Here is a 25,627-nt window from a genome sequence, read left to right as displayed (position 1 = left end):
GTACTCAGGACCACAGCCCTTTGAGGGCATATGGATATCATAGAAGAGTGGTTCCCTTCGCTGGGCCCCCTTTGTGTGCATTAGAGAACCTATCAGTTAGGGAGGCTTCTGCTTTATTAGATCTGACATGTCTATCAATGGCCATTCATTTAATGGACTGCCATGTAATTCTACATTTCTTCTGAAGCTTCTGCTGTGAAAATAAACCTCCATGTATACTCCTTATATATATAAACTCATTGACATACAATTCTAAGGCTATGTTCACACTTCGGAATGACCACACAGAAAATCTCTATGCGGACATTCCAGAGAATGTGGATGCTGACATTATATGCCGACGTTAGGACCGCACAGGAATGCACCATGTCATAGAGGGCTATGCATTCTGTGCGGATTTTGGTGAATGAATGAACAGGTACATTTTTTTCTGTGGACTCGGTAATCTGAAGTTCAGGAAATTCCGCCGTGCCCACAGCGCAGCAGAATCCAGTTGAATTCAACGGGGCTCTTCTGCTCTGGAATCTCCATGCAGAATTCCAATGCAGAATTCCTTATGGAAATTCTGAGGTGTGAACATAGCCTAATAATCCATTGGGCCTTGTATTTCAGTTCCATAATGCAGTCATGTGCATGAATAAAAGAACAATATGTTTTTATACATATGATTAACCAGAATTGTCACCTCTCTGTACAGAATTGTTTACAGAATTTCTTTGTGCACTGTGAGAATCCATGGAGTTTATGATTTGTCTGTATATTCTAAGGATCTAAATCAGACAGCAGGTTCATACTTCTTACACACATTACTGAGAAAGTCTCACACTACTTATACTAAAATAACCTTGATTATATTGTGAGGTCTTTGGGACAAAACATCAACTAATATCTTACCTAGGCCCACTTCCTGTTCCTGTTGGCTGACACCCTTGATGCTACATTGTTTATCTACATTGTTTGGAAGGATAAAATGATTCTTACAGGGATTGCACTCAAGCTGGCGATATAGTATTATGGTAAAAATAGGTTTTATGATCACATGTACATTCATAGAAAGAACTTTCCCATTCTGGACATTGTTAAGCCACAACTGCCAAACATTTGCTACTGTTATACTTAGTTTATTGTTCTATTTGTAGGCAAGAATGTACCAGTTTTATAGTTTTTTTTTCCACTAATTTATTGGTGTTTATTTTGCTAACCTTTTAGTGGCCAATGCAAACTGGAACTGCGGAGTGTCTACTCTTATTGGCAACACACAAAAGCCGACAGGTATCGCAGATGTCTACAGTAAATTCCGACCCGTTAAAAGGGTTTCTCCATTGAAGCATCAACCAGAGAGTCCAAAACTAAATGAAAGTGATGATCAAAAAGAAGAAAAGGAAGAAAATGAGAAAAATGGTGAACCGGGAAAAGATGGTGTCCCTGGAGATGACAATGGATTTAAGTGTAAGAGCATCGAGTCGAATGGATTGCTTGGCGAGTTAGAACATTATGACCTAGATATGGATGAGATTTTGGATGTGCCTTACATTAAATCCAATCAACCATTGACTCTCTTTACCAAAGTAGCATCGGAAAAAAGGACCTCAAGCATACATCCATTGTCCAAGGGTAAAAATGGTCCTATGGGCACCCTAGAGAACATAACGCCCAATGCCACTCAGTTTTGTATATTGTCTCCGGTTAAAAACTCAACTCAGTCTACCATCCTTGATCAAAGCAGGAATTCATCTGGGGGATTAGACCTTTCACAGTCTAACATTCAGTGCAGCTCAGTCCATGAAGCTGAATACCATAACAAGAGCTTTCTGAATAGAACTCTGTCTGATTCCCATGCACAGAAGCTTGAAAAGACCATGCCTAACTGCCAGCTCCGGGCATTTCACCTGCCGGGGACAGACTCTCAACTGGATGGCATAAACGGTAATGCAAACTGGAATCACTCTGAATCGGAAGACATGAAAAAGATCAAAAGCATTTTAAATATTGTTAAAGAAGGACAGATATCCTTACTGGTAAGTACCAAAATATAAAGCAAAATTATTAGATAGGCCAGTTATTTATTTTCCTACATACAGTGGTGTATTTTTATTTACTGCACAGTGACAGCAGTGAAGACTCTGTAAGACATAACACAGGATAATGCTGCTTTTCAATTAACCTTCTTACTATGTGCAGAGTATGTGCAGTGTATGTGTATACTGCTTACTTCCACTGAGTGTTACAGTTTGTTAACCCTTTAACTTGTCTTCAAGCTTTGCAGCTCTGTCTGGTTCCAATCGGCTTATTGTCATTGGCTCACCGTGGGAACACCATGTTGCCTTCATTAGTATTCAGAAGGATTCTCCCCAGCTTTTTGTAACAGCTATTCAACGACAAGAGCTGAACGCAAAGTCTAAAAGGTCCCACGGCCCATCCAAATATTTCATTAGCATCCGCTTTGGTGATTAGGTATGACAATTGTAGGTTACCAAAGGAACAGATTGTAAAAAAACACAGCTTGGTGGAGAAAAATAAGGTCACTTGTGCTGTTTGATTGTATAGAAAAGGATGTGAATTGCGCTTCCTATACTCTGTTAATGCCATATAGGCAGGGGATGATGGTCCTTATACTTCCACATTTCTAAACTGAGATGCTGTATGTTCACACATTGCAGATTTGTTATAGAAATTTCTGCAGCTGACAATCTCTCCATCTGAATAGGGTTGTTTCTTCAGCCTGTGCATGCATTTTTTACAGCCCCCATTCAGATGTAATCACAAATGTCTGCAATAATGTGTGCCACATGTGAATATACCGTGAAATGATTCTGCACATATTCACAAAGCTTTAATTTTGGTCAAACGTCTGGGAAAACTATGTGTAAGTATGTAGATGAAACAGATCTAAAATATGGCTGTGTGACTGTGCCCTAAAACAGAAAAATATAGGAACAACTTCTCAGTTGCTGACATGAGTTAGACACTATTCACACCATATTTGGCCCAAACATTTGAGGTATTCTTTCTTTCTTTACATTTAATTGTTATCAACTTTGTATCATTGTAACAAAAGCATATCATTTTTTTGCAGAATTGAATAGTCTGTACTTTTCAACACTGTAAAGAAACAGTATCCATGTGTTTACCTGTTACCTTCCTCCACGTTTGGCCCTTAAAAATGTATGGCTATGTCACAGGATACATCTGGATAGTTTTTGCCTGGCATATACAGAAGTCAGAAAATCTGCATGAGAACAACCGTTATGTGCAAAAATGTGGCAACTTTTGGACACTTTGATCCACATGTATGTAGAGACATACAGCTCTACGTAAATAAGGGTGCCCATGCTGGTGTGGAATTTTTTACGACCGGCTTGTGAGAAACCGGTCTTGATGTGTCACTTCATCTTTGCTAAACAAACTCATCCAGATGTAGTCCATGAGGCAAGTTTCACACCAGCATATGACTTTCTTTTTTTGCAACTGTATCATGGCCAAGTGTCCTGGCTGACCATGGATTTAATGACCAAAACTCCTTATCACTATTATGGCATTTTTGGTAACATATGGGGGAGGTTTATTATGTCCAGTGTTCTGGTGCGCCACAGATAAGTGAAGCTCTTCCCATTTTCGGTCCACTGGATATACTTAGAGGCACACGTCTTTTAGTAAATCCAACGATGCTGTGGCTGCCTCAGATATATGTATCACAGGGGGGTACACATTAATAAAATATAGCTTTTAATGGATAACGTAAAACAACAAACCCCACAACACACTTGGTGTAAGGACACCCTTAAAAAAGGGCACTAAGGACTAGTGCCCTGTCACAGGGATTGACAGACTGTTAGGGTGATGTATGTCTGTATCAGGGTTGTTGGGAGAGTAGGGCCAGGACAGGTAGAAGGTCCCTAGTTGACCCTATTGGGGAGATGTAGTGATGTCTACCCCTACTCCCACAGGGACTGTCGGGGCACTCGCCCTAAAAAGAGCGACACCTGCCCCGAGCTACCCCTTGGACTACACCCTAGAAGTCCCTAGGTGATATAAGTAACTTCCTTCCACTGGCATCACCCGACGCGTTTCTCCCACATCGGTGGCTTCCTCAGGGGTTAACCAGGCAAATAACAACAGTAGTTCAAAATAACACAAGGGAAAAAAAAGAGTGGTATCACCAAAAAATACACAAGTGCATAAGAACATAAATCCCACACAGTGTATAAAACAACATAAAGTGAACCATGGACTGGTGAGTATTGGCATATAGCACATACCTGGTCCGGTGAGTGATGCTATCTGTCTATGCCATGTACCTGGGGGTAGTTGTCCACCCACAGGTGTATACTCACAAACAAGTCCCTTGGAGCCACAATAGCGGTTTCCCTGTGTGCGTTTACCACAGTGGTGGTAACGCGCTGCCTCGGGTGTCCTAGGCCGAGGCAGCGCGTTACCACCACTGTGGTGAAAGCACGCAGGGAAACCGCCATTGCGGCTCCAAGGGACTTGTTTTTGAGTATACACCTGTGGGTGGACAACTACCCCCAGGTACATGGCATAGACAGATAGCATCACTCACCGGACCAGGTATGTGCTATATGCCAATACTCACCAGTCCATGGTTCACTTTATGTTGTTTTATACACTGTGTGGGATTTATGTTCTTATGCACTTGTGTATTTTTTGGTGATACCACTCTTTTTTTTCCTTGTGTTATTTTGAACTACTGTTGTTATTTGCCTGGTTAACCCCTGAGGAAGCCACCGATGTGGGAGAAACGCGTCGGGTGATGCCAGTGCAAGGAAGTTACTTATATCACCTAGGGACTTCTAGGGTGTAGTCCAAGGGGTAGCTCGGGGCAGGGGTCGCTCTTTTTAGGGCAAGTGCCCCGACAGTCCCTGTGGGAGTAGGGGTAGACCTCACTACATCTCCCCAATAGGGTCAATTAGGGACCTTCTACCTGTCCTGGCCCTACTCTCCCAACAACCCTGATACAGACATACATCACCCTAACAGTCTGTCAATCCCTGTGACAGGGCACTAGTCCTTAGTGCCCTTTTTTAAGGGTGTCCTTACACCAAGTGTGTTGTGGGTTTTTTTGTTTTAAGGTATCCATTAAAAGCTATATTTTATTAACGTGTACCCCCCCGTGATACATTTAATTTATCTGGTACTCTTGGTGTCCCACAAGTGGACAATCTGTGAAACTGCCGCAGATATATATTACCTATTGAGGTGATGTGTATTCTGTGACTTTAGGTGTTGCATGTTGGCTCTAAAGTCGCAATTGAGGAACTCATCTCTGAACACCCCCTCTATGCGAGGCCCAGCCCCCTTTCAGTCTCCTTCCAGCCTCCTTCATGCCTTCTTGGAGTGAGCGGTGTAAATGCTACAAATAGTCACACGTTATCACTGAAATGGTACAAACATGTGCTCAAAAGCAAATCACCATTTATGTGCAAATTGGATGTACAGGCATTTAAAGGGATACTCCAGAGGAAAAAAAATTCAAATCAACTGGTGCCAGAAAGTTAAACAGATTTGTAAATGACTAATATTTAAAGATCTTAATCCTTCCAGTACTTATCAGCTGCTACAGAGGAAGTTGTATAGTTCTTTTCTGTCTGACCACAGTGCTCTTTGCTGGCACCTCTGTCCGTGTCAGGAACTGTCCAGAGTAGAAGCAAATCTCCATAGCAAACCTCTCCTGATCTGGACAATTCCTGACATGGACAGAGGTGTCAGCAGAGAGCAATGTGGTCAGACTGAAAAGAACTACACAACTTCCTATGTAGTATATCTGTAGTATATAGCAGGATAAATACTGGAAGGATTCAATTTTTTAAATAGAAGAAATTTACAAATGTGCTTAACTTTCTGGCACCAGTTGATTTGAAAATTTTTTTTCCTCCGGAGTACCCCTTTAACACAACAGAGCATACTGCTTTTTAATAAAACACCATTGACCTCTAAAGGCGACTAAAATCCTACAAACCAAAAAATTGCATATGTACATGGTAATATTTTAATACTAAAATCCAGGAAAAAATTGGTTCACATTGCTTTAGACCCCACCACCACCACCAAAGTGCAAAAGTCATTGTAAAATGTTGTGTCTCAGTCCCGTTGTCTTCCACTCTTTACAACCACTTCAGCATGTTAAGTGTTTCATGTTTTTCTGGTACACCATATTTTTCTTGAATTGTTATTTTACAAGAATACCAAAATGAAAGGTTTACTGGAATCTAGTAAAAGTGACATTTACAGCACCTACTGAGGTATTCCTACTGGAGTTGGCACATCCTACAGTAACTAAGTAGCTTCTTCTGCAATCTTTTTGGATATTGCATTCATACAAGTTTGGAACAAGTTCTTACAACAAGGAAGGATTCACATTTTAACTTCCCAGACAACCAATTCGATGTGTGAAAACTAGGGATAAACCACAAACGGTATTCTGTGTAAAGTTGGCCAAGACCTTGGAGAATATTAGGATGACTTGGATTCTTGTCAACCCATAAGACTCAGCCAACTGACCTGATTCCTTTGAGCTGGTGTCTCCAAGCGCCAGAATAACATATGAGATTATGTATTTTAAAGGGACACTAATACCACAATATATTCTGAGGAGAAGCAAATGTAATAATGTATTTTACTTTGCTTCTAGTGTCTTAATACAGAGTTGGCAACTTAAACTATGTGTTCCTTTCTTCCTTTTGCCTTTCTTTACTTTAAATCAGTGGTCTCTAAACAGTGGCCCTCCAGCTGTTGTAAATCTACAACATCCAGCATGCGCATACAGCCATTGGCTGTCTAAGCATGCTGGGAATTGTAGTTTTGCAACATCTGTAGGGTCACTGTTTAAAGACACCTGATTTAAACAAATGGCTAAATTCAAAGTTCATTTAAAGGAGAACTACAGCCAAAACTAAGTTATGCCCTATACACAGGATAAGGGATAAGTAGCTGATCGCCGGAGGGTCCGACCACAAGGACCCCCTGTGATCTTTGGAACAGGACCTAGCTTTCAGTGAGGAACGTGTGGTGCAGATGGCACACGCTCCATTCATTTCTATGGGAGCGCCGTAGAGACCCGAGTACAGCACTCGGGCATCAATGGAGTGCAAGTTGTCTACCGGTAGACGACAGGCGCTCCTTCACTAACAGCCGGGGTCCCTGAGATCACGGGGGGGTGGGGATCCAACTGCTGGGACCCTCAAGATCTCCGGAACAGGGCCCCGGCTTTCAGAAAAAAGCATGTGTTGTCTACCGACCTCGGTTGTTAGTGAAGGAACGTGTGTCGTCTTCCGGTAGATGGCACGTGCTCCATTCATTTCTATGGGAGCACCATACTCGGGTCTCGGGTCTCTTCATCATTCCCAAGAAATGATTAGTTGTGATTTTTCTTAGACTGGGTTCACATCACGTTTTTGCCATACTGTTTTCAATCCGTTTATCTAAAAAAAAACATATGGCAAAAAAAACGGATGGAACAGTATGGGAAAAAAGTAAACCGTATGTGTTTTTAAACAGTATACTGTTTTTAAAAGTGCATACAGTTCTGTCAGTTTTTATAGAAAAAAAAAACATACGTTTTAGAAAATGTTGTTCATTTTTAATGGGAGGGGTCTAGGGTGGGGACTTTAGGATGCAAATGCGCATGTGCAAAGTAAAAACCGTATATGTTTTTCCCGTATGGAACCATATACATGTGCGTTTCCCATTGACGTCCATGTAAAAAAAAAACGTATGCGGTTGCAGTACGGTTTTTAAACCGGAGATAAAATCATGGTCAACCATGGTTTTTACTCCGGTTTAAAAATCGTACTGTAACCGCATACGTTTTTTTTAACATGGACGTCAATGGGAAACGCACATGTATACGGTTCCATACGGGAAAACTTATACTTTTCACATGCGCATTTGAATCCTAAAGTCCCCACCCAAGACCTCTCCCATTAAAAATGGACAAAATTTTCAAAAACGTATGTTTTTTTTTTCTATAAAAACGGACAGAACTGTATGCACTTTTAAAAACAGTATACTGTTTAAAAACGCATACGGTTAACTTTTTCCCATACTGTTCCATCCGTCTTTTGCCATACGGTTTTCTTTAGAAAAACGGATTGAAAACAGTATGGCAAAAACGTGATGTGAACCCAGCCTTACAACAACTTCACAGAAGCAAAAATCCCACACATGTACACACGAGTCAAGTTTATCACACCGTGTGCGATTTTTGTTAAAGGGGTATTCCAGGCCAAAACTTGTGCAGTTCCTATGGGGATATTCTATATCCTATGGGGAGCTGTGCAGTTCCTATGGGGATATTCTCCCATCATGCACAGCTCCCGGGACGTGACATCATCATTGAGCAGTTAGACAGAAAACTTCAGAAGCTAATAACTATTGGAAGGATTAAGATTTTTTAATAGAAGTAATTTACAAATCTGTTTAACTTTCCGGAGCCAGTTGATATATATATATATATATATATATATATACACAAAAGTTTTGCCTGGAATACCCCTTTAAATTAGGTATACGTGTACATAACTTGAGCCTGGTAAATTCATTGTAGAAACGTGTGTAGCTAAACACACAGGGGGAGATTTATCAAAACCGTTTTAGAAGAAAAGTGATGCAGATGCCCAAAGCAACCAATCACATTGCTTCTTTCTTTGTTGTGTTGAGGAAAGCACCACTCCTCCCTTACATAGATTTTGATAACTTTCCCCCGCAGTGTAAATGCCCCCACCAAGAAGTCCACATATACTTGCATAGGTCTGCTGTTAACTGCAATGAAAAAGTATCTTTTTTTAATATAGGGTAATTTAAAATTGACTTTACTCTTTAATACAATGGGATATTGACATCTCTATGCCAAACATATGCCAAAATGACCCTATCGGCATTGTCGCCCAAGTCTACAGCAGGCTTGTCAGCATGTATAGTGAAGATTTTTCTAACAGTTATAGTTGATAGATTAGAATACTGACAATTTCCTGTAGTAATATAAGTAACTTATATAATCATATGCACATAACTATCAAAGAGTCAGTATGACGGCGGTACCATGTTAACCCATCCCCCATATACTTAGTCCAACCTAGGTCACTATAGGGTTCTATGGTGATCTCTGCCCAATTTAGAACTATGGGGGTCGGAATGTTACTGCCCCATCACATCTGCACAAATGTGCTTTCATTCCATCCATGCTGAGCTTTAGTCTGGTGAGACTTGACATTGGCAGCATTTGGAGATTTTGTGAGGTCTATACATTAGAACTAAATACAGCATTGCTAAGCACTATGCCACATGGGCATTCAGTCATTCCTGTACTATGCTATTTTCATTATTAGCCATTTTGCTAGCTTCAGAAAATGACCCTGGATAAAGATGACTGCCCAGACATGGCTAAGTATTTTATAACTCCATACGTGTGATCCGATATCATCTTTGTTATTCGACTGGTATGTTTTTCTTTAACATACGATAAAGAAGTAACAGCAGTAAGCCAGACAGAGACTATTATACACTGCTCAAAAAAACAAAGGGGACACTTAAACAACACAATGTAACTCCAAGTCAATCACACTTGTGTGAAATCACACTGTCCTCTCAGGAAACAACACTGATTGACAATCAATTTCACAGGCTGTTGTGCAAATGGAACAGACAACAGGTGGAAATTATAGGCAATTAGCAAGACACCCCCAATAAAGGAGTGGTTCTTCAGGTGGTGACCACAGACCACTTCTCAGTTCCTATGCTTCCTGGTTGATGTTTTGGTCACTTTTGAATGCTGTCAGTGCTTTCACTCTAGTGGTAGGATGAGATGGAGTCTACAACCCACACAAGTGACTAAGGTAGTACAGCTCATCCAGGATGGCACATCAATGCGAGCTGTGGCAAGAAGGTTTGCTATGTCTGTCAGTGTAGTGTCCAGAGCATGGAGGCACTACCAGGAGACAGGCCAATATATCAGGAGACGTGGAGGAGGCTGTAGGAGGGCATCAACCTAGCAGCAGGACCGCTACCTCCACCTTTGTGCAAGGAGGTAGCACTGCCAGATCCCTGCAAAATGACCTCCAGCATGCCACAAATGTGCATGTGTCCTCTCAAACCGTCATAAACAGACTCCATGAGGGTGGTATGAGGGCCCGATGTCCACAGGTGGGGGTTTTGCTTACAGCCCAAAACTGTGCAGGACGTTTGGCATTTGTCAGAAAACACCAAGATTGGCAAATTCGCCACTGGTGCCCTGTGCTCTCCAGAGATGAAAGCAGGTTCACACTGAGCACATGTGACAGACGTGACAGAGTCTGGAGACGCCGTGGAGAACGTTCTGCTGCCTGCAACATCCTCCAGCATGACCGGTTTGGCGGTGGGTCAGTAATGGTGTGGGGTGGCATTTCTTTAGGGGGACGCACAGCCCTCCATGTGCTTGCCAGAGGTAGCCTGACTGCCATTAGGTGCGAGATCCTCAAACTCCTTGTGAGACCATATGCTGATGTGGTTGGCCCTGGGTTCCTCCTAATGCAAAACAATGCTAGACCTCATGTGGCTGGAGTGTGTCAACAGTTCCTGCAAGAGGAAGGCATTGAGGCTAAGGACTGTCCCACCCATTCCCCAGACCTGAATCCGATTGAGTACATCTGGGACATCAAGTCTCGCTCCATCCACCAATGCCACGTTGCACCCGAGACTGTCCAGGAGTTGGCAGATGCTTTAGTACAGGTCTGGGATGACATCCCTCAGGAGACCATCCGCCACCTCATCAGGAGCATGCACAAGGATTGTAGGGAGGTCATACGGGCGCGTGAAGGCCACACACACTACTGAGCCTCATTTTGACTTATTTTAAGGACATTACATCAAAGTTGGATCAGCCTGTAGTGTGGTTTTCCATTTTGAGTGTGACTCCATATCCAGACCTCCATGAGTTGATACATTTGATTTCCATTGATAATTTTTGTGTGATTTTATTGTCAGCACATTCAACTACGTAAAGACAAAAGTATTTCATACGATTAGTTCATTCATTCAAATCTAGGATGTGTTATCTTAGTGTTCCCTTTATGTTTTGGAGCAGTGTATATTTTACAAACTAGCTGAGAACATTTTATACATAGCCATATGATTACATGGTATCTTTTCTCCTAAGCTTAGTGAAAATAACCAGTCTCCTCTTAAAATGGCATTCATTCTGTCCGAGCCAGGCTCCAGAGGGCTGGCATGCTTGTGGTTACTTGTCATGGTATAATTCAGCCGTAGACAAGAACATTTCCAAAGTGCTATGGCCAGATCATCATTCTTAGTTTATGAGGAATCCTATAGTCATTACAGGGGCAGTGAAAAACTGATATACAGAAATACTTAACTGCTTGTTGCAACTGTACTGTCAGAGCTCACTAGATAGAGGCATACTTGGTAATTAAATGAATTGGCTTAGAACTCAGCTTAGGCTCCTATGGAACCTGTCATCTGTGAGTGCGAGACAGCGGGGGCAAATGATACTCAGCTGCACACTTCTCCCTGTTGGTAAAACCGTGGCTAGGGGTCTGGGGCTCTCTGACATGTCAAAAGTTTTCTAAAATGACAGTGGCACTATATGTACAATATATTACATAAAATATATTTTTATTATTTATTTATTCAGTTATTTATACTTGTTTTATGCAATGTCCTATCATTCAACAAAAAACAATGTGATACTGTGTTAGCCAGAAACACCTACATGATATTTTTGTGTCAAACAGGAACACTGAGGCTTCTTCAACAGAGAGGGTCACAACATTAAGAAATGTTCAGCAATGTATCCTCACAATAGACCATCAATATTACATCGGTAGGACTTCAACTTCCAGCACCCCCGCCAATCAGTGCTCATTTGAGTGCTGCAGCCTCTTTACTGTTTGCAAGTGCTTGTACCTGCAACCATCTAACTATAGAGGTGGAGCAATGTTGTATTATTTATAGAAGAATAATAGAGGTGAAAACTAAAGCTGACCCCAGTGATTTCAGGGGACCTGTATGGTTGTCCTACAACTCTACCTTCATGGCAGATGTGGAGGAAAAGACAAATGAACATGAAGGGGAGATCCCTTGTGCCCCATGTTAAAGGACTACAAAGGAAACGTTAAATAGTTTTAGACTTTGTTCACATCTCATTTTTTATATCAGAGGTATACATTGAAGACATTCCTAACATGCACTCATTGGCCACTTTATAAGAAATACCTGTTCAAATGCTTGGTAACACAAGTAGATAATCAGCCAATCACATGGCAGCAACTCAATACGTTAGGCACATGTAGACAAGACAACTCGCTGAAGTTCAAACCGAGCATCAGAATAAAAAAGAAAGGGGATTTAAGTGACTTTGAATGTGACATAGTTGTTGGTTCAGAAACTGCTGATTTGCTGGGATTTTCTCGCAAAACCATCTCTAGGGTTTACAGCGAATGGTTTTGTAAAGAGAAACTATCCAGTGAGTGGCACTTCTGCGGATAAACATGCCTTGTTGGGCAGACTGGTTTGAGATGACAGTAAGCCAACAGTAACTCAAATTACTATCTTTTTACAACCAAGATATTCAGAATATCATCTCTGAATGCATCTTTATTATAGGAGAAGGCATCTTGTGTCTTTCATTTCAGCTAAGAACAGGAAAATGAGGCTACAATTCTCACAGGCTTACCAAAATTGGACAACAGACAAGACTGGAAGAACATTGTGTTATCTAATGAGACTCAATTCCAGCCGTGACATTTAGATTGCAGGGTCAGAATTTGACGTGAACAACATAAAAGCATGGATCCATTCTGCTTTGTATGAACTGTTTAGGCTGATGGTGATGGTGTAATGGTGTAGGAGACACTTTATTGGCACACTTTTGGCCCCTTAGTAGTAATTGAGCATTGTTTAATCATCTCAGGCATGACAGTGAGGTCTCTGTATGGGTGTAGGTGGTCGGCACTTCCGCAATGGTGGTGGTGCACGAGGCAAAGATACTATAATATGCAAAGAAGGCCCAGCACTCTCCAAGGTAGATGCAAGAATGTGAAGTTTATTCACATAAGTGGACAGAACGCGTTTCGGCGGGATAGCCTTCCTCTGCTGTCTCAGAGCAGAGGGAGGCTATCCCGCCGAAACGCGTTCTGTCCACTTATGTGAATAAACTTTACATTCTTGCATCTACCTTGGTTAGTGAGGTCTCTGTAGACCAGGCCTCCACAGTTACCAGAACTCAATCCACATATTTGGGAAGTGGTGGAGCATTCTAGATGTATACACTACACGCACAAAACAAATTTGAATTGAAACAGCCAGCTAAACAGAAACAGACAGGGTTGACACTGATCTTCTGTTGCACATATATCACTAACAGAAATTGTCCTAATTTTAAGAAATAACTGAAAAGGACTATTCTCTTGTTGTCAGGAGTCATGATTTATTTCAGACATGTTGTAATTTCCAGTCTCTGGACTCACAGCATGAAGTGTGATACCACTGTAGCATTTCATATAACTAGACATTAATGTTTAGAAATTAATCACTCATACATTTCTTTAGATGTAGCTTTAGTTTTCCCACACTTTTGTACCCAGGAGGCTCTCACTCACCACTCTGCAGACTTCACTAGGAAAGGGTTTGGTTATTAATAGCTATTCAGCCATATGAAAGAAATTTTATTTTTTTGCCCTTTAAATCAAAGGCATATCATAGGTAGATAAACATATATGCAAGGGTCAAAATTCTATTTGTTAAAGGTTTAAAGCACATTGGGGGTAATTTTAGCATTGGTATTACCCAGGCTTTGTGGTGTTGGTTTGTGACACAATTTGTTGCAGTTACTGTTTAGAGACATTCATTGCTACTTATGCTTTAGTCCAAGGAAGGGATTGTTTAGCACAGCAGTTCTTCAGGAAGATGCTAAATTTATTGATAAGACACAGTTCACATAGGGCAAAGAGAAAAGTGACATGTTTTGATTTTCCAAGTGAGTACGATTAGGATTGCTTGAACAATCGAAACGCGTCAGTTTTCTCTTTGCCCTATGTAAACGGTGTCTTATCAATAATTTTTGCATCTTCTTGAAGTGCTGCTGTTGGCCATTCCTTTCCTTGGACTATTTGCATTGGGGTGTGGTTCACACCGGTCCGTGTTATGGCAAGGCATACGGGGGTGGGCTGAATTGCTTCTTTCTTTGTATTACTTATGTTTTAGATGCTTTTTCTAAAGTTGTGTAACTGTGCCATAGTCTGGTTTTTGTAGTCATGAATTTATCATGGCAATTTGTTGCACAATTTGTTGCAATTCCGTTAATTTGTTTAAAATCTATACCTGCCCTGATTGCATTGCACAATGGGTACCAACGAGTCCTAATGGATCCCATTGACTTAGAATGGGACCCACCTGTTTTCCATCTGATATCTGTTGTTTTGCAGGAGTTGAGTATCTTCTGTTTGTCTTTGTTACCTCTACTATGACATGGGATCAGAACAGACAAGTGTGGGTAGGGGAAGAAGTAAGTGAATCCCCATCATCTCAGCACATCACCGCAGTACAGTATCTCTGAAATATGTGTAAAACTTCGGTTCCTCTAAACAATGGGGGGGATTTATCAAAGGATTTAGACTGGTTTTTCTTGTCTAAATTTGTCGCACAGAAAGTCGCAGTCTAAATCTGTGCGACTTTTCTGCGACTTTTGCTCTAGAGGATTTTTAGAACATGATGCATGCAAGTCTATTTTAGACTGAAATGCATTGAAAAATGCATTGGTGCTGAATTTATCAAAAGCGACAAGTCGCATAGGCTGAAAGTACGCCGAAATGTCAGACCATGTTGGAGCAGGTTTAAATATAGACTAAAGCATAGATCATGCAGTCTGTGCACAGAATTTATCAAGAGCCGTGCGCCATTTGATAAATTAGGTGCACAATAGACCGGCCTAACCCTCTGTAGTTTGGTCTATATTGATGCGGGACATAGACAACTTTGATAAATATCCCCCAATGTCTTTATTCTGCTGGCTGCAAAAAATTTTAAGTCTTGCAATGGTTTTACTACTTTGCATGATGTTCATTCAGCAAAATTGCTCCTGTTATGTTTTACAGTGTTTCTTCTTGTCTTCTTTGTTTTCCTGGTACTATATGTATTCATTTCTCTAAAAGCTTTCCTTTGTCTGCCAACTCTTGTACTTCCATTAAACATCTCATCATTCTTTCGGAGAGTATTAAAGGTATCAACTGAAGAGTTTTCAATGTATAATATAGGAAGGCAGTATAGTCCAAACTGTGTCAGTATACTTAACCAAATGACAAATCAAATAAGGCCACTGCCGTTGCTATGCGATTATTATAATTTTTTTCTGTTAATGGAAGCTTTTTCATTTAATTCAAGTGTAAATAATAATAATACGCAGATGTCTAGTTTTTAATATACATCTAGTCAAGCAACCATATTAACATGTATTAAGATCAATAGATTTAAAGAACTTGACCTTTTTATAAATAAAACGTGTTGACAATTTGTTTGGGCTGAATGCCATTGTGTTGTCACAAGCACACCCTGCTTTATGTCACACTAGATGTCACACTTTGTACAACATATCCAGCAGAGATACAGCACCCTTTATCTTACTTTTATATTAACAAGATGGACAGCAAAGCATTGTTTTGCCGCAAGAATGAATTGAAAATAACCAGGACAGTCCAACATGGATAGTCAAGATACTGTTAAAGAAACATTAAACTTTTACTGGTCATTTATGTCACTTATGTGTTGAGTTCTTTTCTTGTTTTTATGTTGTTTTTTAAAACTACACATTAGAATATACCTTCATGGCAAACAAAAAATGGGGGATATGAAGCACGACATTTTTTGTTTGTTTTGCAAATTTTATTGAATTAACTTATAGGGTTATGATTTTAAAAATACAGTAATTTCTTTACATATCAGTAAGTGATCTAATAATCTTTATCCATGGTGTTTGCATTCTATGGTACTTAAAAGCTTCTTAAATTCTGTCAAATCTTTCACCCCACCTCCCCACCACTCATGTTCAGACACCTATCATGTGGATAGAGGATAAATATTGTTACGCCGAGCGCTCCGGGTCCCCGTTCCTCCCCGGAGCGCTCGCCTCATCTTTGTTGTTGCAGCGCCCCGGTCAGATCCACTGACCGGGTGCGCTGCGGTCCCGCCCTCAGCCGGGATGCGATTCGCGATGCGGATAGCGCCCGCTCGCGATGCGCACCCCGGTCCCCGTACCTGACTCGCTCTCCCTCGGTCCTGTCCCGGCGCGCGCGGCCCCGCTCCCTAGGGCGCGCGCGCGCCGGGTCTCTGCGATTTAAAGGGCCAGTGCACCAATGATGGTGCCTGGCCCAATCTTCCCAATTAGCTTAATTGGCTCCCACCTGTGCACTTCCCTATATCACCTCACTTCCCCTGCACTCCCTTGCCGGATCTTGTTGCACTTGTGCCTAGTGAAAGCGTTCCCTTGTCTGTTCCTAGTCCGTGTTCCTGACCTCCTGCCGTTGCCCCTGACTACGATCCTTGCCGCCTGCCCCCGACCTTCTGCTACGTCCGACCTTGCTTCTGCCTACTCCCTTGTACCGCGCCTGTCATCAGCAGTCAGAGAGGTGAGCCGTTGCTAGTGGATACGACCTGGTCACTACCGCCGCAGCAAGACCATCCCGCTTTGCGGCGGGCTCTGGTGAAAACCAGTAGTGACTTAGAACCGGTCCACTAGCGCGGTCCTCGCCAATCCCTCTCTGACACAGAGGATCCACTACCTGCCAGCCGACATCGTGACAGTAGATCCGGCCATGGATCCCGCTGAAGTTCCTCTGCCAGTTGTCGCTGACCTCACCACGGTGGCCGCCCAGCAAGCCCGACAGATCGCCCTTCTAACCCGTCAGCTGTCGGAAATGTCCACCATTTCGCACCAACTTCAGTCGCAACTTCTCCAGCAATCTTCTCCTCCGCCAGCTCCTGCACCTCCTCCGCAGCGAGTGGCCACTCCTAGCCTCCGCCTGTCCTTGCCGGACAAATTTAATGGGGACTCTAAGTATTGCCGTGGCTTTCTTTCGCAATGTTCCCAGCACTTGGAGATGATGTCGGACCAGTTTCCTACTGAAAGGTCTAAGGTGGCTTTCGTGTTCTGCCTTCTGTCTGGAAAAGCCCTGTCATGGGCCGCACCGCTCTGGGACCGCAAGGACCCCGTCACTGCCTCTGTACACTCCTTCTTCTCGGAAATTCGAAGTGTCTTTGAGGAACCTGCCCGAGCTTCTTCAGCCGAGATTGCCCTGCTGAACCTGGCCCAGGGTGTTTCTTCCGTTGGCGAGTACGCCATTCAGTTCCGTGCTCTTGCTTACGAGTTGTCCTGGAATAGTGAGGTTCTCTGCGCGACCTTTAAAAAAGGCCTATCCAGCAACATTAAAGATGTTCTGGCCGCACGAGAGACTCCTGCTGACCTACATGAACTCATTCATCTAGCCACTCGCATTGACATGCGTTCTTCCGGATGGCGTCTGGAGCTCCGCCTGGATATGGACTTTGTTCGCACGAAGCGTTTTTTCTCTCCGGCTCCTCTCTCCTCTGGTCCTCTGCAATCTGTTCCTGTGCTTCCCGCCGCGGAGGCTATGCAAGTTGACCGGTCTTGCTTGACACCTCAAGAGAGGACACGACGCCGCATGGAGAATCTTTGCCTGTACTATGCCGGTACCGAACACTTCCTGAAGGATTGTCCTATCCGTCCTCCCCGCCTGGAAAGACGTACGCTGACTCCGCACAAAGGTGACACAGTTCTTGATGTCAACTCTGCTTCTCCACGCCTTACTGTGCCTGTGCGGATATCTGCCTCTACCTTCTCCTTCTCTACTATGCTCTTCTTGGATTCCGGATCTGCAGGAAAATTTTTTTTGGCCTCTCTCATCAACAGGTTCTACGTTCCTGTGACCAGTCTCGCCAGACCCCTCTACATCTATTGTTTTTACAATAAAAGATTGGACTGTCTCGTACGTTTCCACACAGAACCCCTCCTAATTTGCATCGGACCTCATCACGGAAAAATTGAGTTTTTTTTCCTCAGGTTCTTTGGCCCCAAGAAGAGGGGGAGACCCAAGGGGGGGGGTACTGTTACGCCGAGCGCTCCGGGTCCCCGTTCCTCCCCGGAGCGCTCGCCTCATCTTTGTTGTTGCAGCGCCCCGGTCAGATCCACTGACCGGGTGCGCTGCGGTCCCGCCCTCAGCCGGGATGCGATTCGCGATGCGGATAGCGCCCGCTCGCGATGCGCACCCCGGTCCCCGTACCTGACTCGCTCTCCCTCGGTCCTGTCCCGGCGCGCGCGGCCCCGCTCCCTAGGGCGCGCGCGCGCCGGGTCTCTGCGATTTAAAGGGCCAGTGCACCAATGATGGTGCCTGGCCCAATCTTCCCAATTAGCTTAATTGGCTCCCACCTGTGCACTTCCCTATATCACCTCACTTCCCCTGCACTCCCTTGCCGGATCTTGTTGCACTTGTGCCTAGTGAAAGCGTTCCCTTGTCTGTTCCTAGTCCGTGTTCCTGACCTCCTGCCGTTGCCCCTGACTACGATCCTTGCCGCCTGCCCCCGACCTTCTGCTACGTCCGACCTTGCTTCTGCCTACTCCCTTGTACCTCGCCTATCTTCAGCATCTTCAGCAGCCAGAGAGGTGAGCCGTTGCTAGTGGATACGACCTGGTCACTACCGCCGCAGCAAGACCATCCCGCTTTGCGGCGGGCTCTGGTGAAAACCTGTAGTGGCTTAGAACCGGTCCACTAGCGCGGTCCTCGCCATCCCTCTCTGGCACAGAGGATCCACTACCAGCCAGCCGGCATCGTGACAAATATTTAAAGTTGGAATACCCCTTTAAGTGAATAATGATTTATTTAAAGTAAAAAAATATATACATTATCACTTGGCCCAAGGGTTTTATCCCTGTTTTCCAGAATATATCTTTCAGTGATAATGTGACTTGTTTTTAGAGCTAATCTTGAATTTTCAGAAGACGGTTACTCGGTGCCAGTAAACTTGACATCTCTTCCTTTTCTCTTCACAGCCTCACATTGCTGTAGATAATTTAGACAAAATCCATGATGAAAGTGGAAACAATCTTCTGCACATTGCAGCATCCTATGGACATGCCGAGTGTTTACAACATCTCACCTCACTTATGGGGGAGGACTGCTTAAGTGAAAGGAATGAAGAAAAGCTGACGCCTGCTGGATTGGCAATAAAGGTAATAGTCATGCCAGATAAACATTCAAGTGTTTTTGCCTTTGAAGCAAAATAACAGTACACATGTATGATAATCTAAAGCAGTCTGCAGCTTCAACCACCAGCCAAAAGCATACAGGGCATGCTGGGTCATAGTATTTATAATACGCCCCTTTTTTCCCCAGAGGTTTACCATATGTAGTGTCAATATGTTCCAATATAATCTAGAATTATGTCTAGTCCTGAAAAATATTTTGAGTCCCACAAAACCCAAAATATATATTGAGGAGATAAATCGAAAATAGTCACTAGTAAACCACTTCTGATCAATTAAAATAAATGGGCCCGCTACGGGTACTCTACAGTATATGTCTGCATACTTTTTTGCCTTTTGACAAAGAAATAGACCCTGCCGAGTGATAGTTATATTAGATATTTTGACTTTATGGACAAGGTTTCAGTGCTTCGCGGGTAAGGGGGGAGGGGGGTTTGAGGGGTAGAAAACCGGGTCCAACCATCGATATCCATACTAAAAAGAAATAAAAATGTCTTTACTTACCTTTTTGTGTAGTTTGGCACCTATAATGCTGTCTCCTAGTCGGGCATTTTCTATATATTGTTGCCCTACTTTTCTCTGTGGGTGGTCCTGAGTCCGAGGTGAGTGGTGGGGGGGATTGGGTACTGTCCTCCTGGTCGTTATTACCTGTTTCTATAGATTTTTCCTTGCCAAGGGGTGTAGTTCTGTTATTGCTACTTTTCGCTACATATGGCTTTTTCCCCTCTTCAGTACTAGGCACATATGATTGGTTGCCCTATCACTTCCTATAGGGGTTTGTTAATTTCACCACCGGATATAGCTAAGGTGGAGGAAGAGGTGACCCTTGTGTCCCATTCCCTCTTCCCTTTCTAAATTATTGGGGGGGAGGGAGCAGCTTATGGTTCCTTTATTCTGTCCTCACTGAATGGAAACAGAGGGAGCCTCAATGGCTTTAGGAGCTTCTGGAAGGGAGTTAGTTCAGTTGGCTGCGCCATTTTTCTGGGGTTTGGTTATTGTTTTTGCTGGAGTTTGGGGCGGGTTTTGTGTGCATTGTTCCAAGTGATGATATGTTGTCTTTATTGTTTCTCCATATAAGGCTATGCATAATGCTTACTCTTTCTTATTTCTTTTATGTGTATAGTTTCCTGGAACGTTAACCCCTTAAGGACTTTGCAATTCTGACCACTGTCACTTTATGCATTAGTAACTCTGGGATGCTTTTACCATTTATTCTGATTCCGAGATAGCTTTTTTGTGATATATTCTACTATAAGATCCTTCTACGTAAAAAATCCCCAAATTTAATGAAAATGTTGAAAATTTGCATTTTTCTAATTTGAAACTCTCTGCTTGTAAGGAAAATGGATATTCCAAATAAATGTTATATTGATTCTAAAATACAATATGTCCACTTTATGTTGGCATCAGAAAGTTGACGTGTTTTTACTTTTTATGACATTACAGGGCTTCAAAGTATAGCAATAATTTTCAAAATTTTCACCAAAATTTTATTTTTCATTTTCATGGACCACTGTAAATAAAAAACTGTCAGACACCTGTGGGGTGTAAATGTTCACTTTACCCCTAATTACATTCTGTAAGGGTGTAGTTTCCAAAATGGGGTCACATGTGGGGGGGTCCACTGTACTGGCACCACGGGGGGCTTTGTAAACACACATGGCCTTCAATTCCAGACACATTCTCTCTAAAAAAGATCAATGGCGCTCCTTCTCTTCTGAGTATTGTAGTGCGCCCGTAGAGCACTTTACATCCACATATGGGGCATTTCCATACTCAGAAGAAATGGGGTTATAAATTTTGGGGGGCTTTTTCCTATTATCCCTTGTGAAAATAAAAAATTTGGGATAACAACAAATTTTTGGGGAAAAAAAATTCATTTTCACATCCAACTTTAACAAATATTTGTCAAACACCTGTGGGGTGTTAAGGCTCACTATACCCCTTGTTACGTTTTGTGAGGGGTGTAGTTTCCAAAATGGGGTCACATGTGGGTGTTTTTTTTTTTTTGTGTGTTTATGTCAGAACCGCTGTAACAATCAGCCACCCCTGTGCAAATCACCTCAAATGTACATGGTGCTCTCGCTCCTGAGCCTTGTTGTGTGCCCGCAGAGCATTTTACTTCCACATATGGGGTATTTCCGTACTCAGAAGAAATTGCATTACACATTTTGGGGGTCTTTTTTTCCTCTTACTGAAAAGTATGGGGCAACACCAGCATGTCAGTGTAAAAAATGTCATTCTTTTACAATAACATGCTGGTATAGACCCCAACTTTACCTTTTCATAAGGGGTAAAAGGAGAAAAAGCCCCCCCCCAAAAAAAAAAAACGGAAATAACCTATGTGTGGCACTAAACTGTTGCCTTGAAATACGACAGGGCTCCGAAGTGAGAGAGCGCCATGCGCATTTGAGTCCTAAATTAGGGATTTGCATAGGGACTGACCCGGATGCAAGAATTACACTCCGATACCAAAATTATCCTACCGGCAGTGTTTCCCAAATAGTGTGCCTCCAGCTGTTGCACAACTCCCAGCATGCCTGGACAGTCAGTGGCTGTCCGGCAACACTGGGAGTTGTTGTTTTGCAACAGCTGGAGGCTCAGTTTTAGAAACCGTGCCGTACCAGACGATTCTAATTTTTATTGGTCGGGGGGGTTGTAAACTGTGTAGGGGGTGTGCATATGCAGTGTTTTACCCTTTATTTTGTGTAGGTGTATTGTAGTATTTTAGGGTACAATCACACGGGCAGGGGTCCACAGCGAGTTTCCCACTGGGAGTTTGAGCTGCAGCGGAAAATTTGCTGCATCTCAAACTTGCTGCGAGAAACTCACTGTAAGTCCGAACGTGTGAATGTACCCTGTACATTCACATGAAGGGGGCGGGCAAACCTCCTGCTGTTGAAAAACTACAACTCCCAGCATGCCCTTTGGCTGTCCGTGCATGCTGGGGGTTGCAGTTATGCAACATCTGGAGGCACACTGGTTGCAAAACACTGAGTTAGGTAACAAACTCTCAGTGTTACGCAACCAGTGTGCATTCAGCTGTTGCAAAAACTACAACCCCCAGCATGCACGGACAGCAGAAGGGCATGCTGGGACTTGTAGTTTTGCAACATCTGGAGTGCTACTGAATAGTGGTGTCCAAACTGTGCTCTTCCAGATGTTGAAAAACTACATCTCCCAGCATGCTGAGACTGTCCAGGCATGCTGGGAGTTGTAGTTCGGCAACATCTGAAGGGCCAGATGTTACAGAACTACAACTCTCAGCATGAATGGACAGTCTGAGCATGCTTAGAGTTGTAGTTTTGCAACATCTGTAGGGCTACAGCTTGGGCACCACTGTATAGTGGTCTCCAAACTGTGGCCCTCCAGATGTTGCAAAGCTTCAACTCCCATCATGCCCAGACAGCCTTTGGCTGTCTGGACATGCTGGGAGCAGTTGTTTGGCAACTCCTAGAATGCAGCAGTGAAGGTCACTTACCACTGATCTTCACTGCTGCCTTCACAGCTGCTCCGCCGACACCTCCTCACTACCACAAATCCTGCCGCCAATCCCGCCGTGATTGCCGGTCCCGACGCCATCCTAAACTGCTCCAGTACTCGCCGCCATCTTCCCCCCTGCTCTGCCCGACATCCAGGGGCGGGCAGAGCAGGGATTTCAACTGCAACTCCAACTGCCATTAGTCCTAACCGACCAATGGCAGGGGATAGGAGGAGGTGGCATCACTGCCACCTCGCTCCTATCCTTCAGGATGGTCGGGGATCTCCGATCATCCCTATTTTCCGGGCTATCGGGTCATCAGAGACCCGATAAGCCCGGAATTGCCGCAAATCAACGATCTGAATTGATCGGCAATTTGCAGCGACCGACGATATGGGGGGACCTCAGGACCCCCCTGGGCGATATGCCATGATGCCTGCTGAACGATATCAGAAGACTTCCCGGTCCATTCCCTGCCCGGCAAGCGTCAGGGGCCGGAAGAACGAAGGGCGTACCTTAAGAACTCGGAAACAGGGGTATATGGGTACTCGTTGTATCCTTAAGGGGTTAAGAGACTGAGGTCCCCCCCCCAAAATGCAGCATGGTCCTTCGTCACCTTAAGAGATTGTCAGTGGATATTGCCCTACAAGAAACACATTTGGACACGATTTTAATAGGATGAAAAAATGGTGGGTTGGACAGGTTGAGGGATCCCCAGCTATTGACCATAGGGCTGGGGTTATTATTCTCATACACAAATCTTTTCAGGGGGAAATTTTGTCCCCCTCACATGATGACGAGGGACGTATCTGCTCTATTCATGTGAAGACAGCTTCAGAGGAATTGGAAGTTTTTAATGTGTACGGTCCTAATGTCCCTGACGATTCCTTTTTTTTACCGGACTGCTAGGGTAATGGGGAGTGTGGCACACTCACGGGTGGTAGCGGGCGACTTTAAAGGGGTTATCCACCATAAGGTGATTTAGTACGTACCTGCCAGACAGTAATGGACATGCTTAGGAAGGATCTGTGCTTGCCTTGGGGCTAAATGGCTGTGTTGCGAGATTACCATAATACTGTGACTAGCTTTTTGTGAACTGGTATTTCCTGCTTCAGTTTTCTTTTTTTGACTACAAATCCCAGAATTCCATTTTCCTCCCTCCCACACATCAGCCACCCCACCCATTGAAACACAAATGAGCTGCATCCATTCAAAAGACCTGTGGTTTTCAATCAGGGTGCCTACAGCTCTTGCATTAGTTGCAGATTGATCTCTCTCCCACCCAGCGATCGCTCCACCCACTGAAGCAGACAGGCTCCCTGTCATCAGCTGACTAGTGAGTCTGGTCTCGGCCACATTGCAACCTGGGAAAAATCTGCTGTTAAAAATTAATATTGGGGTTAAAACCGTCACACACAGGTACAGACACTACATAATGAACTACACTAATTTTACAACCCCTGTAGCATAGTCAAATAAAAAAAAATCCTTGAATACCCCTTTAACTTAGTCATGGATGTTTCCGAAGATGGACGCAGTAACAGGTCTTCTTGTCCTCTTCAACGCCCTTCTGACTCTTACTTGGCTCGCTGGGCTTCTCAGACGGCTTTGATAGATGTATGGTGTATGCTGCACCCGGAGGCAAGGGAATATAGTCATTATTCCCATGCACATGATGGTCGAGACTGGCCTACTGTTTTTTGCCTACTCCTTTGCTGTCTAGGTTGCAGCATATTAATTTGAAAGACATGGTTATTTCTGATCATGCTCCCTTGTTGCTACATCTGACTGACCTTATCCCTAGAGGCACGCAATTTATCTGGAGGTTCCCCTCGGGGATAGCTAGAGACAACCAGTTTCAGTCTTTCCTAAAAGGGTGGTGGACGGGTATGCAGCTGATAATGGTGATCACGCTGTCACCCCTCAGCTCTTTTGGGACGCTGCTAAAGCTGTCCTGAGGGGACGGATTATGGCGTATGCCTCATCTCTTAAACGAAAGATAGCATCTCAGTTACTGCGGTTACACACCACCATTAAATCGTCTTGTACGGCCTTCACTGTCTCCCCCTCGCCCCAGACTAAAGAGGCGTGGTCCCTAGCTAAATCTGCATATGCAACCTGGATGGAAAAAAAAAAGACAATCTGTCTAGTACTTAGTATGAGGCTTCTTTGTTCGTTATGGCAACAAACCAGGCCGCTTACTGGCACGTTTTGCCAAGGGTGCTCTCCCTCACACCCACACCCACATGAAAGACACGACAGGCACGACTCACAGGAACCCTAAGATTATATTAAACATCCTATGTACTTACTTTCAAGATCTCTCACCTTCCATCCCTCACTGAGGAAGAGCTTTCATATTTGAATGCTCCTGTCACAGGGGAGGAATGGAATTTGATTGAGCCTGCATCTTAGAATTCTTATGTGGAGGGTTTCTCATACCTGATGGGGTTGGGGGTATATGGTTATGTAATAATTACTGTTGGATGGCATTTCATGCCTATTCGGAAGTCTGTTGTGATTGCATATTTCCACTGGGTTATGTCCCAGTCCTGTCTATTGGCTATGTAATATTGAAAAACCCAATAAAAATATGTTTAAAAAAAAAAAAAGAACATTGGAGGGACCAGAACCTGTGGGGACCGAGGTAAGTGATTGTCATTTATTTTTTATTCTTACCAGCCCCAGCAACGCAACATAAAAAAAAAAATGATGGGGCTGCTTATCCACCATCTGGACTATCCTGCGTTGACACTTTTCATCAATTTTTCTCTTCCGACCACGCCCAGGGAGATTAGCTACAGTGCCATGGGCTGCAAACTTCTTGACAATGTTTCGCACTGTGGACAAAGGCAAATCTAGAT

The 25,627-nt window shown here is 43.5% G+C and overlaps 1 protein-coding gene across 5 annotated transcripts in view; it reads left to right on the top strand.

Annotated features, from left to right (window-relative positions):
* Positions 1-25,627, top strand: part of SNCAIP (synuclein alpha interacting protein) — a 266,108-nt gene that overhangs the window by 176,418 nt on the left and 64,063 nt on the right. For 4 of the 5 annotated variants that reach the window (XM_056537348.1, XM_056537346.1, XM_056537347.1 and 1 more), the window contains 2 exons: positions 1,210-2,018; positions 19,070-19,249. In XM_056537348.1, the coding sequence (XP_056393323.1) occupies positions 1,210-2,018; positions 19,070-19,249 (989 nt within the window). The remainder of the gene's footprint in view (positions 1-1,209; positions 2,019-19,069; positions 19,250-25,627) is intronic. The other variant, XM_056537350.1, reaches the window with a different exon arrangement.

This window comes from Hyla sarda, chromosome 1 (genome assembly GCF_029499605.1).
Source record: "Hyla sarda isolate aHylSar1 chromosome 1, aHylSar1.hap1, whole genome shotgun sequence".
Taxonomy (NCBI): Eukaryota; Metazoa; Chordata; class Amphibia; order Anura; family Hylidae; genus Hyla; species Hyla sarda.
This window is presented reverse-complemented; position numbering and strand designations above follow the sequence as displayed.